The sequence below is a fragment of the Symsagittifera roscoffensis genome, chromosome 4 (assembly GCF_963678635.1).
Source record: "Symsagittifera roscoffensis chromosome 4, txSymRosc1.1, whole genome shotgun sequence".
In the NCBI taxonomy this organism is placed as follows: Eukaryota; Metazoa; Xenacoelomorpha; order Acoela; family Convolutidae; genus Symsagittifera; species Symsagittifera roscoffensis.
In genome coordinates, this window is record NC_087065.1 from 13,640,421 (window position 1) to 13,653,793 (window position 13,373).

Genomic DNA, 13,373 nt, shown 5'->3' on the forward strand with positions numbered 1-13,373 from the left:
AAGCTTCTTGTGGTCAATTTTTTTGACAAATTTGTTGCGTAAATTTGTTTGGAAGCAATTAATTCCAAATTTTGTTCGCATGCTTTTGTTACTGACAAAATGTTAGAATAAGAAATTGATAGAAAACGTTTAAATTACAATGAAAACTTGAATTTTAGGCTCTTTTCCAGTTCCCCCCTTTCAAATTCAATTTTGAAAAGCTTATTTAACGTTGTTATAATGCAATGAAATTTGGCATGGTGAGCAAATCGACAACTGTGAACATATTTGTTCTTCATACTTTACAGCGTAACATCACGCATTTAGCCGTAATAACACGTAAATCAAACATAAAACTCGGTATTTTGAAGGGGGGAACTGGAAAAGAACCGAAATTTATGCCATTTGGGAAAAAATTCCATTTTTATGCCATTTGGTAATTATGCCATTTGGGAAGTTACCCTTCGTCTGCTATGTCATCTCCATTAGATCTATGGAAACAATAGTTAGCTAAGTTAAAGTTGCGATCAACTTTTTTTTTCAATGAGCCAGTGAATGTCTAGCCATTGTTTTGCTGTTTTGTTTTTGCTCCTCTGACTAAAAACATGATTCATATGTAAATTTAGAAATTGGAAAATAAGAAAAAAATTAATAGAAAATTTTTATAAATCATTTAGGGCATCAACTTATAATTGCGACGCCCTTTGTATGTTCGTCTTTATATCCCAGTTCCATATCTTTTAAGTTTTCAACCAACCCGTCAGTTTGAGGTTGGATCGAAACGTAGAGCCAGCCTAGAACCAGAAGCAACGCTCTGCCGATGACCAGATAGCTGAAAACGTCCAGACTTTCGTCACCAGTAAAATTATGCACTGATGAAGTTTCGGTCAAGTTTCTGTCGTAAGTATCCCCGTTTTCTGATTTGATGAATGTCAGGGAGTAGTTTCCGTACCACAGATTCGGAAAATTGTTGGAGAGCTGTATTTTGTCCTCGTATGTCGAAATGACACATGTCAGTCCCAGGGCTAGAAAATAGGCTATCGAAGCCCAAAGTCCAGCGTTGCATCTGACCAAAGTGCTGAAATAACCTCTCCTGGGTTTTTCCAGGTCCCATTTATCCAGGGTTGTCACCAAACACAACGTTGTGAGGAGGTAAAATGAGCACAAAAACGGGAGCCCCAAGTTCTCGTAAATCTTGACAAACTCTTCGTAACTGTGATCGATTAAAATCATTACAAAAATAGCCTGCATAACACCCAAACCCGCTGTTAGTCCGTACATAAACACTCCCAGTCCGTGGAAAAATTTTTGGGTCCAAACTGCAGCTTTGACTGTTGCGCCTTCAAATGTATCATTTTCTGCTTCATTTTCTTCGACATCTTCGAACGCCATTGTCTTACGAAGTCCGCTTGAGGTGAAACCAGACCTCGTTTCGACAAAAACTCGTTTAGATGACATCTTATTTGTATTCGGTTTCACGAGCTGTTCGTTTGACCGATCGGTTTCGGCAGCTTCAACTGGTTTTGCATTGGGCTCAATGAAATCATCCTGCAAGCCTTCGAACTCTTCGGGTAGCTCCCCCGAGAAATCGAACGTCTCATTGAGTCTCGAAGTCGGTTTTGATTTCCTTCGCCGCTTTTTCACTGCTGTTTTTGTTTCCGCCAGACCCGATTCATCGTTTCGTGTCTCGTCCTGAGTGTTTTCCAGGCCCTCGGCATTGCTTTCTATCGTTTCTGCTTTCGACTTTCGTTTTTTGCGCCTCGGTTTTACTGTCGTGTCTGCCTCTAATGTGGTTGTGCTATCTAACGTCGGCTGCTCGCGATTTTGTTCACGTACATCGCTCTGGTCTTCGCCGGCCTCGACAGCTGGTTTTGGCCTTCGTTTCTTTCGTCTAACTGGTTCAGTGGCTTCCGGTTCCAGAGGCAGAGGTGGCAAGGTTGGAGGCATGAGTAATTAATTTTTGACAAATTGTTCAGTTTTTTGGCACTAATTCTCAATTTTGTTTTTGTGTATCAATGTGCATAACCAGAAAAATTAGAAAAAAGAGCGGCCTAAACGTATGTTTTCGTAAGGAACGTTTTGTTGTAAAAAGCACGTGCAAAAAGATTAAATTATGAATGTATGTAAATAAAACAACATAATATCACTGATGATTATTTAAGAAAACGCATGATGTTTTCAAGTTAAAAATACGTAAATATTTTGCGTGCTAAAAACGTAAACATAATTTACCAAACATAGGCATAGGTAGCAAGGGTTCTTTTAACGCCCGCCCACCCCCTCGTATAACTTCGCAATAAAGCTGATTAACAAATGACATGGCAACTTAGATTTAAAAAATCTGCTGTTCGAATATGATCAATCTTTCACGCAGACATGTTTTATAGTAGTTTAGAATATCTAAGAAACCTCTAAATGCACTATCGAATTTTTAATTGCAGAAAAATCAAAAATAGGGAACTGGAAAAGAGCAGAAACAGGAAGTCTTTGCTCCCATGATTTCGCTTCATTGTCTCTTCTTCTTGTTGAACATCTTGGCCATGTCTTTGTCACTGCCCCCTCCCCCTCCTTCCAATGAGGATCTGCCCCCTCCCATCTCGCTGAACACGTCACTGTCCTCGTTGGAGGAGACCATGCTGGGGGCGATCGAGGGCTCCGAGCCAGACCCGAACGTGGTCAGCTTCTCCATCTCTCGTCTCATCTCCTCTCTCCTAGCTTCAACCTGTGAACAACTCAACAATCGTTAAAAATCAAACTCCTACTTTTACCATCGAAAATAGGCTCTAACTCGCCAAAAACATATCTGGAAAACTGAAGTGGAAAATTTCATTGCATTTTTACATTTAAAACATTTTTTTTTTTTATGAAACTCAAATGTGCGGTTTGCATTCTTCCTGCACTGGAGTTCCTTGGATAAAAATTGACTAAATTTGTGTTTTTTTGTCAATGTTAATAAAAGTGAAAAAAAAGTCAATTATAATCAAATTAAAAAACTTTGCTTTTAAACAAACTATACAAACGTATGGAAAGTTTGTGAAATAGATATAATCGATATAATATATCCACAGAAAACGATTAAATAAAAAAATTGAAAAAGAGAAACTCAATTTTTTTTTTCAAAATTGTTTTCACAATAAATTAAGAATTTTTTTCAAAACAAATTGTGCTAAGATAGCGCTAAATTAATTTTTGCCTCGGAAACGCTAAATACTTTTCGTTAAAGTAAAATTAATTTTTCTTAGCCTAAAATTTTCTGATAACGACGTCAATCGATTGCTTTACATGCTCAAAACTAGACTGAAACTCAAAAATTTCAAACTGGTTTTTCTCGACTCTAGGAAAATTTTAGAATTTTTTCTTAAATTCGAATCACAGTCAAAAGGGCTTTAATATGACATATCACTCGACTTATTCCGAGACCTATTAGGATTATTTGTGGTACCTGATTTTACGTGGAAAAAAATGAAACACACCCGAATCCAAAGTTACTCCTCATTTTCAATGATCGGAACAATGATTATAAAAACAGACCTTTTTCTCAAATGCCTCCATCTGCGCAGTGAGCGAGTGCTTCTTGTCATCAAAAGGCGTGGCTGCTCCACGACTCACCATCAGCATAGTGGGTGACATTTGACCTCTAGGCTTCTCGGGACCCAGAGAAGGTGTTGGCGAGATTGTTGGCTGCGGCGTGCGTGATTGCGGTGACATCATAGAATGATGCGGCGATGTGTGATGTGGAGGCGGATGATGCGATACATGACGTTGTGACGAGACCTGCAATGACTGTCGTGTCATCGGGATACCTCGCTCACTTCCGCTACTCGAGCTGTTGCTGTAACTTCGAGGCATTGAATCCCATTGTTGGCTCTCAAGAGTAGATCTTTGATGTCGATCGAGCGTCGGAATTCCTGTGCGTCGGTCCATCGAAGCCCATCTGTTGCTTTCCCGGGGATCCATCGAAGCCCATCTTTCAGATTCTGCATGGTGTCTGAATCTTGGATCCGACACATGGTAACCTGATCTTGGATCCGAGTCTCGATACCCGGTCTGGGAGGACCAAGAGACTTGGTCTATTGATACTTTGGGCGGAGTTCCGCTCGTTTTAGATCCGAACGAAGACTTTGCAGAAGGAGGCGAATGTCGAGTCTTGGACATGTAGGTTCCATAGTAGTAATAAGTGTCGTCTCCTAATTTGGACTGCGTGACTTCGTGAGTCCTGTCAAATGCAATTTCCGGTTCCTCTTCGTCTTGAAACAATGACGACATCACAGGTGCAACAGACGTTTTTTCGCCGTTCTCGAATTTTCGAACGTATTCAACCTCGCTTGGCTGTGAATTGATGGTCCCGATTCTGTAATCTTGAAAAGTGTCAGCCAACATTGCGAGGACGAAGTCTTTTTTGATTTTTGGATATCCACGCTCTTTGTAGTCTGTGAAAAGTCCAATTCCCTGAAACTCAGACAGAACATCGGAAAACTTTTTGTCCAGGAGTCAATTATTCGAGTTAATCAAATTTCCTGCTTTGAAAACAATCTCCATATTGAAAAAGATACAAAAAGTTTTGTTCAGTTTAAAAAAACAATAGCTGAAATGATGATATAGCCAAAATGAACTTCAAAACTCATTCTTATCAACAGATTGATCTTTTGCTCTTGAAGTTTTAGGACATGTCTCGACAACCTAAACAGCTTTTTTTGCATAATTTTCTATCACATAAAAGAAACCAAACTGAAATTCAAGTAATGAAAACAAGTTTTATACTGACTTTGCGATCTCTGCTGATGATGAGGGATCCTCCAGCTGTGTACTGGAAGTAGAGTCCAGTAGCCGTCATCTCCGGCTCATAGAGGTCAAACACGTCCACATGTGCCTGTGAGTCAGCAAATTCTTTTCAACTTTTCAAAATGGGGGGGTGGAGCTTTTAAAGAAAAAAGCGGCAGAAGATTGGAATCGCGTGCACTATTTACCAGCTTTTTTCAAAAAGGGCGGAGGTTTGCTAAAAGTTACAAAAATCTCAAATTCTTAACGGTTGAATAGGGTGACAGTTCTTAACTCTTTAAAAGGGTGACAGTTCGTTACCAAAGAGGGGGAATTAGTTAGAGAAATGCGAAGATTGCACGGCATAGTGAAGACTGACCTTGCATTTTGTGGTGCCCCTGATGATCAACTTCTGCTCGAAGGGGGGCTTGTGGGTGTGCAGTTTGAACACGAGGAACTTCACATACCCGTCTTCAATCCCAATCCTCACATTCTCCACTTTGCGTAGTCTGTAGTTCTCTTCTAACAGCGGATACTCTTCTTTCATCACGTTGAGTGAATATGTGAGTAAAATCAAATTTTAAAAAATACAATCAAAAATTTAGAAAAAATAAACTAGAAAGATTTTTTTTGTTCGTTAATTTGAGTGGGCAAAATTGACAGCAAAACGCAAGTAATTTTGACTTTCAAATAGACTAAAAACCCACGATCTGTAAAAAAGTTGACTTTAATGTAAGAGTGATAAAATTGAAAAATAACGCACCGAAACTTAATTCAGCGCCGATGAGTTAAATTATCGTTTGGGAAGAAAAACAATGAGAATTGTTAACATCAAGCAATCATTATTTCCATCATGCATCGGATTAACGCGGCTATTCCTACCAGCCATTCTACCGCAAAAGTTCTCCTCCTGGGTTACGATTTACAACATCGAATTTGCGCCAATCAACTCGGCGCCATATTACGCCGACTCAAAGTTTGAAATGCCCTATTATGCCGACGTCATTACGCCGAAGCTCTTCCGTTATGAAGAGGTTAATTAAAAATTTAGTCTCGATGCCGTCTATATTTTTGTGAAGTTTTCTTTCAAATAATTTTTTTTTAAATAATACCATCAAATGAGGGACTTTTCATTTAAAAACAGACAGTATTGATAATTTGTTAAAAAAATCAATTTTGAGTTTAACTACTGAAAAAAAAAGAAATTATTTAAGACTTTTTTCCGTTTTTCTGACTTAAATATGAATTTGACTCTTTCCGCATGTTGAAAGTAGCAATTTTTGACCAAAATTGAATTGCAACAGATTGTTGTTCCGACCATTGAAAATGGGGAGGAACTTTGTATTCGGGTGTCTTTCAGTATATTTTTTTCGTTTTTTTTGTTTTCCACGCAAAATCAAGTACCACAATTAATCATTGGAATGGATCGAATGATTTTTCATAAAAAAGCTTTTTCAATCGTAACTCGATTTAAATTGAAAAATTTTGAAAAAAAAATTCTCCGTGTTGAGAGAAACTGGTTTGCAATGTTTAAATTTTTGTCTAAATTCAATCTGATTAATAGCTGGTCACCGTGTAGGCTTACAAAAGCTTATTAAACTCAAATAAAGGTAGCTTTTGAATTTTTTAGCGCAATTTCGGTAATCAAAAATTAGAAAAATCAAAACATTTCGACAAAAACGTTTGAAAAAAGTTTCGAAATTTTTCAAATGTTTTTAAGACTTTTTTTTTCATTTTTCTAGTTATTTTTCTTCAAATTTTTCTGCTAATTTCCAATTCAGTTTTGTTAGTATGACTTTCAAATATTTCTATGTTTAATTCTTTTGTTCAGATCTTTCCATAACAACATGCAGAAAAAAACGAAACCAATTAAAAAAATTTTTTTTTGTAATTTTTTAAGACTGGTTGGGAATTCTGTGCTACTTGCACAGTAACCAGCTATTTTTGTTTCATAAGCCATTAGAAATCTACCTCAGATAGAAGTTATTGTTTTACTATTTAACAAAAAGTATACAGCTTTGAGTTTTTTTTTCACTTTACAAGTTCAGAATTGTATAACCTGCAAAAGTAGGCAAAAATGAAAAAAGAAGGTTCGAAACAAAGCTTTAGAAATAAATACTTTTAAGCTTGGGGAAAAGTTTTTTCAAATTCAAATTGCAGTTTTTTAACTAAAGAAAAACCAATGAGGTTGATATACACTTGAGAACAAAAGAAGGTTAAACTTACAACTTTCATTTAAGGTAACTTATGATTTTGTTTCAATTTTATTTTTAAGTTAGTTGAGTCATTTTTTTTCCATATCGGCCATTCATTATCAAATTTAGTTTACTGCGATATCAATGTGGTTTATCTAAATTGTTTTTATTAAACATTGTGACAAGACTCAATATCTTTATTTATAGCAGAGTTTTGATAAAATAGCAGAGTTTTTTGTTGGCTCAGAATTTAACTCGTTAAATTAAAAGTTCTGATCATGATTGTATCTTTTTTTCAAATTTTGCAATAAATGACTACTTGTTTTTCAATTTGAGGCAAAATTTGAAAAAAATCAGCCAACCAGATTGCAAAATTCAAGTTTTGTTTAAAAAGAAACAAAGTAAATTTTTAATTCGGATTCGTTCCATTTGCAATAAATCGATTTAAAAAAATCAGGTTGGTTGATAGGGATTGTCAGAAAAATAAAAATTTGATTCTGAGCAATAGTAAATGATTCGCTACTTTAATATATACCAAAGAAAGTGTTTTCTTTTAGGCCGATTGATAGTGTTGATTCATTAAAATTGAGCATTTTCGGAACATACCGAATAAACAACGCGAACTATTAAGTCTGCGAATCTTAAGTTTAAAAGTGTTCTTTATTTCCAGATTTGCTATATTTCTATTTGAAACATAATTTTTTCAAAAATAAAACCATGTTTTTTATTCGAATATGTTCTAATTGCAAAAAATCAATAAAATTTTTGAATTTTAGGCTAGCTAATTGGTCGTAGTAATTTCGTGCGACTCTTTTACACATTGACACTGTTCAAAGTTTATAGATTTTCAGTAATTTCTTTTCCCAAAAACTATTCGAATTGAATTAAGGGACAGTCGTAACAATCAGGGTTTTGCCCTGATATACGAGCAGTTTTGTTCTGATGAGAATTTTACTATATAGGTAAAAAATGGAACACAGAAAGCGGCATGTGAGGCCGAGGGATAAAGAGCCGATAAATTGATTGTATACTGCTAAAAAAATCCAGTATTATCAGATTATATCCATTAAACTCACAACGGGTTGCAAATTATTTACGAGCTGACAATCAATTCAGAAAAATAAAGGTGCTTTAAAATTTTTAGACGTGAAATGCACTTCAGGGTTTCGAATGGATCTACTTAAAATTTCCACCCTTTTTAAGAAAAAAGTAAGCAGATCAAAATGGTCGATTTTTTGACCAATCAGAATGCAGCAAAATTAAACTTCTCAATAGAAAGCTCAGCGCTCTTATACTCTATTTATTTATAGGGGTGGAGATTCTTAAGTAGGTACCATACAGGGGCAGATTGTTAAGTAGATCCATTCGACCCGCTGCCGACCCAAAGGGTCCCCCTTTGTACTATTTTGAGATATTCATTTTTGGTTGACGGACCCTAAAATTTTTCTAGAGGCTTCTCGGCCCCAATATATTCTAAATTTGGGGAGGGGGGAGCGCGCGCCACAAAGCGCAATTTTTTGGTCAAAATTTTCCTTAAAGTGCCTAAAAACGCTTTTTTGGCCTGTTTTTTTTTTCAAAAATTTCCCTACGGCGCAGAAAATTTGGTTAAAACGGGGGTCTTTATAGTGACTTGGAAGAGCTCCAAAAATCAGTTTGGTCCACCTAAAAGAAGTCAACTTTTTTTTGAAAAACTGCCCCCCCCCCCCTCGAGAAAAGCGTAGATCCGTCCCTGTCCGGAGCAAAAATTGTTGAAAAGTTTGGTATTTATAGAGTTTTGTGTGTGCTCAAAAAGTCAACTTGATCGACTACGAAAATTGACACACTCTTCGAACGTTTTTTCTTTCAAGAATTCGCCCTTACCTCCTCGTGAAAATCCTAGATCAGCCCCCTGAACGCACTGAAAATTTTCGAGGACAAAGATTTTTGCCCTTTAATTTGTGAGATTTTTTAAGATTTCATTATAAATGCAGGAAAATAGGCATCGGGATGTCATGGAGCATCTTTTCATTGAATGAGAAATTCCGTCTAGACATGTAATTCCTGCGTCTGCTCTAAATCAAAAACGCATTCTTTTCCAATTAAAAAACATAAAATAGATTCCAAATTTTGAATTACTGAACTCTACAATGCAAAACATATAAATGGTTTTGATTTATTAATATCAACAGAAACAGGTTATTGAACGAATAGACGATAATTTTAATGCTCCATCTTGAACAAATGCGCTCTATCCCGGTCCCATCAAGTTTACGTGAGAGGTGCGAACTGCGTTGTCATACTTTTCTCCGAACTCTTTTTGGATCTCCTCAAATTGACGCCGTGCCTCAGACGACTTGTTTGACGTCGGAGCCGAAGCTGGCGTCGCGTTACTCGGGTTTCGTTTCTTCAGAATCGAAGTCGGCTGCGACCTATTTCCGGGTTGGTTCGTATGTGTCGGACTGTTCGACGCTACGCTACTCGGGTCCTCTGAAAGGTGACTCATAAGTTGATTTTGATTGACAGGCGACTCAATACTTCGGCCACTGCCTCCGCCGAGTTCGGTGTACGAAGGGGCCCCATAAGTGCTCGGGTTCTGTTCGGTGGTGTGTGTCGGGGAAGACACCCTAGAGCTGGGCTGATTTGGGACGGGTGACATTAGGCCTCGGTGGGTGGGCTGAGAGGGGTAATTAAGGGCACCCATTTTGGGCTGCTGTGAGTTGGAATGGTTCGGCATTTTGGGTGTGCTAAGAGGAATAGCCTGGGGTCCGTTTCCAGCATACGGAAAGCCTGAAAAAATCAAAACAAATTAGAAGCACAAAACAGAAATTCTTTGAATAAAAAAAAGTTTAGTACTGAATTGATCTAGAAAGTTCTGATTGATTTACTACATATCCAAATTCAAGTTTTATTCGGATTTTTTGAGTTCAGTAAACTACGACGTCTTTAGGACGGAATTGAAAGTGCTGCCCTACTGGTGTAGCTTTGAGAAAAAGATGCTTATAGTGCTTGAAAATTCTAGAATATTCGAACTGTACCTTGAGAAGATTGAGGATAAGGCGGTGAATATTGTTGCGGTTGTTGTTGTGCTTGTTGTTGTTGTTGATAGTGATCCAGGGTATTATCGTGGCAATCGGAGTCGGTGGTCCGATGACTGCTGGCTAGTGCAGGAGTATTGCTATGGAGAGAAGAAGAGTGATTATGTAATAGTGGCTGATTGTTGCGTAATGTCGGGTTCGTGCCGCCCAGAGGAGCTGTTCTCTGCTGCTGGGTGAACTTGGCGGCTTTTTCGAAGTCCACGTAAGGACTCGGGGATGTCATGTTGTCACGACTGAAATGATTTCACAATGACTAGCGATTTATTAAATGATCCAAGTAAATCTTTGCAAACTTTTGTTCCGACCATTTGAAAAATGGGGAGCAACTTTGTATTGAGGTGTTTTAGTTTTTTTTTGTTTTCCACTCATCGGACTGGGTTGAGTGATATATCATAATAAAGCCCCTTGAATTGTGATTCAAACCACATTTAAAAATTTCCAAAAAATGTTCCCAGTGTTGAGAAAAACCGGTTTGAAATTTTTGATTTTTCGTCCTAATTCGATTAGCGAACAAAGCAAGCGAGCAGGCTTACAACAGCTGAATTATGCCTAATTTAAGTCTTTATAGCGAACTTTTAATCAGTATTACTAGTTTTTGGAGTTTTTAGCATCATTTCAGGAGCCAAATACTTCAAAAAATTCAAAATTTTTTGTTCATTTTTTTAAGTTTTTCTAGTATTTTTTCTTCAAAATTTTTGTCCATTTTGCCTTTGTTACTATGACTGTTTAATATTCTAATATGCAAAAACTATATTCTTACGTCAGATCCTCTTATCACACTACGCAGAAAAAACTGCACTAATTTGAAAAAAAAAACATTATAAACCGTAGTTTTCTAAAGACAGTGGTCGGAACATTCTGTGCTGCTTGCACAGTTACCGTCTATCCTTGTTTATCATATGTCTTCGAAGTTGAAAATTCTCGTTAAAAAACTTGTTTGGAGAAAACTATGCTTGCTTCAATCTGCTTTCCATTTGTTTTTTTTCTCCAAGCTCGATCTCAAATAGTGAAATAGATGCGATGACCAAGAAACTATTTAAATGTTGAGATAACGGTGCCAGGTCAAGTTTTTATTATTATTATTTTCCAGTTTTAGAAAATTTGCAACACGATGAAAAAGAACTAAGAAAGTTTTGAGACTCACTTGATTTGCATCTCGTGCATAAGGTGCACATCTCCACACACGTGGTCCACGTCCTTTAACTTCACCGCAGACTTATTCTGTTGAAACTAAAAATGATTTGCTTCACTTCAAACATGAAAAAAATGGTGTCTCGTTTTTCCTGATACTTTAATTAAAGAAAAAACTAAGATTTGTCCAATGCTAAGCTTTTTCTACTTTCGCCTACATTCAATTAATGTCTTTTTTACATGTTATTAAAATGAAAAAGCCATTAAGAAAAGTTCTGCAAGGATCTTTTTATGAATTAATCCCAGAACTTTTCTAAATTTTGGCATGACACGAAAACAAAATGATTTTTCAAAAATTTCATAGATTTAACACTAATAGGCAGCTAGGCATATAACTGGCCTTTTTGGTGCTCTTCCAATCATTATAGGCATTTTTTAAGTTAACTTTTGTAAATTATGGACACATTGCTTCTATCTTGAAAACCAGTCATAATGTTGTTTTCTAAACCAATCAAATCATCTTGATCCAACTTACTCTTTGAGTTAAGGTGTCACTGGCCCCACAAGAGCATTGATGTTGATAGTGTGGGGTTGAAGGTGTCATATAGCCCCCCTTCAGCTGGTGGGGGGAGGACGGAGCATGTGCAGGTGGAGTTCCTCCCCCTGCTGCCCCGGAAGCGGACACTATGGACCCATTTCTCTTCAGGTCTTCTTTGAACACCATGCGAGAGAACTGTCTCTGTTTGACAAGATTGAAGACATCTTTGAACACTTCTTTAGTTTTCACGTGCTCTTCTTTGTTCACCGCACGATGAAGTCTCTGAAAATGAGAACAGAACAAGGTGAATTTTCTAGTGTTACATTTGCTGCCAAAAAAGCCTGTTCTTATCAAATCTAGTTTACACGGTTTGATGTTTTTTTAAGTAAAATCCCAGATTAAATTGACAAAAAATGCGTTTCCATAAAAAGTCGAACCACTTCTATTTAGGAAAACCCCATCTATTGTAAGCTTTATATTTTTCTATTTTCTTGAGTCGTAGTATTAAATGCTTTAAAAAATTTAAAACTATGTTTCAAATTTGTTTGTATTAATTTGTTGCAACATGCAGTAGAAGTGAGGCAGTACCTGACTGTAGACCATGAGGTCTTTCCACTTGCTGCTGTGTGGCTTGTTGCGCATGTATGGCACCAGCCATCTGTAGGTGAATATCTCGAACAGCAGACAGATCACTGCGAATATCACCCCACAGCTGAAGAAGAAGAACAGCCCCATCGCGTGGTTCAGACCTGAAAAACCACAGAAAAACTCATTGAGTGTCATTCGCTTGAAGTCCAATGAGGTAAATTTCAAATTTTAGAGGGCAAATTGCAATCGACTGTTGCGCGAGATGAAAATTCAGGGGTATAGATTTTCAAAATAATTTTTGTAAAAAATTTCTGAACTTGTCAAAAAACAGGCGAAAAATTGCTGGGTATAAGATAACGCAAATGGGCAAACCACTTCAAAAATAATGAGCGCGCACTAGTCTTTCTTAAATAAATTGTTTCTTTTTTGATATAACCAAAAAGTCAAAGTTTTAAGTTGCATTTATGTTCCCTTCGGCTGCCTTACTGTCAAAGATGACGCCCTTAGTTAAATTTTATGTAAAGGACTATCTGTTTATCATTTTACAACTCAAAACTTTTTTTAAAAAACATGATGTTTGAAAAAAAAATTCAACCGTCTTGCAAAAGATGTCCAAGAACTTTGTAAATGCAATATCTATGCCTAGAAAGGCTGCATGGCCTTTCATTAATCCTCCGCGAATCAAAGGAACACAAATAATTATTATTAATATCTAATTAGCATGTGAAACGCATTGAATAACTGACCTAGCCCCTCTTGTTTGTTCCTGGTCGGTTTGAAACACCCTTTTGACCCAGCCCCTCGAAACCACTTCTCCGTCAACTCTTCCATAAACGTCCCACTGGTGTAGTTCTGAATCAGAGTGGATATAGCTTTGTTCAGGTGACTCCCCTTGGGTAGTCCAATCCCGTAACCCTCCCCTCCGAAGGGAGCCCCGACAGTTAGGAGTCGACAGTCCGAATCGGTCGCTACTTCGTATGTGATAATTGGGCTGTCGTAGATGAAGGCCTGAATTAGGTCGCTCCTGAAACAGTCAAAGTTGTTCTGGAATTACTTTTTAGGAAGAAATCAGGGGCAAATTTAGGGGGGGGAGAGGTTGGGTGAGGACAC

The 13,373-nt window shown here is 37.3% G+C and overlaps 2 protein-coding genes across 2 annotated transcripts in view; both read right to left on the bottom strand.

Annotated features, from left to right (window-relative positions):
- Nucleotides 1-583: 583 nt before the first annotated feature.
- LOC134844063 (uncharacterized) lies at nucleotides 584-2,091 on the bottom strand. The gene has a single exon (XM_063860532.1). The coding sequence runs from the start codon at nucleotides 1,924-1,926 to the stop codon at nucleotides 661-663; it is 1,266 nt and encodes a 421-aa protein (XP_063716602.1). The 5' UTR covers nucleotides 1,927-2,091; the 3' UTR covers nucleotides 584-660.
- A 6,961-nt stretch (nucleotides 2,092-9,052) lies between these two features.
- The window catches only part of LOC134843851 (glutamate receptor ionotropic, NMDA 3A-like), a gene marked incomplete at its 5' end in the record, with an annotated part of 38,899 nt that continues 34,578 nt past the window's right edge, over nucleotides 9,053-13,373 (bottom strand). Inside the window, 6 exon segments of the mRNA XM_063860158.1 lie at nucleotides 9,053-9,698; nucleotides 9,947-10,239; nucleotides 11,151-11,236; nucleotides 11,673-11,957; nucleotides 12,264-12,424; nucleotides 13,010-13,287. Of these exon segments, the coding sequence (XP_063716228.1) occupies nucleotides 9,160-9,698; nucleotides 9,947-10,239; nucleotides 11,151-11,236; nucleotides 11,673-11,957; nucleotides 12,264-12,424; nucleotides 13,010-13,287 (1,642 nt within the window). The 3' untranslated portion in view covers nucleotides 9,053-9,159.

What these genes read in the sequence shown, in the direction of transcription:
- LOC134844063 (XM_063860532.1), bottom strand. Translation starts at nt 1,926, where the DNA reads ATGCCTCCAACCTTGCCACCTCTGCCTCTGGAACCGGAAGCCACTGAA.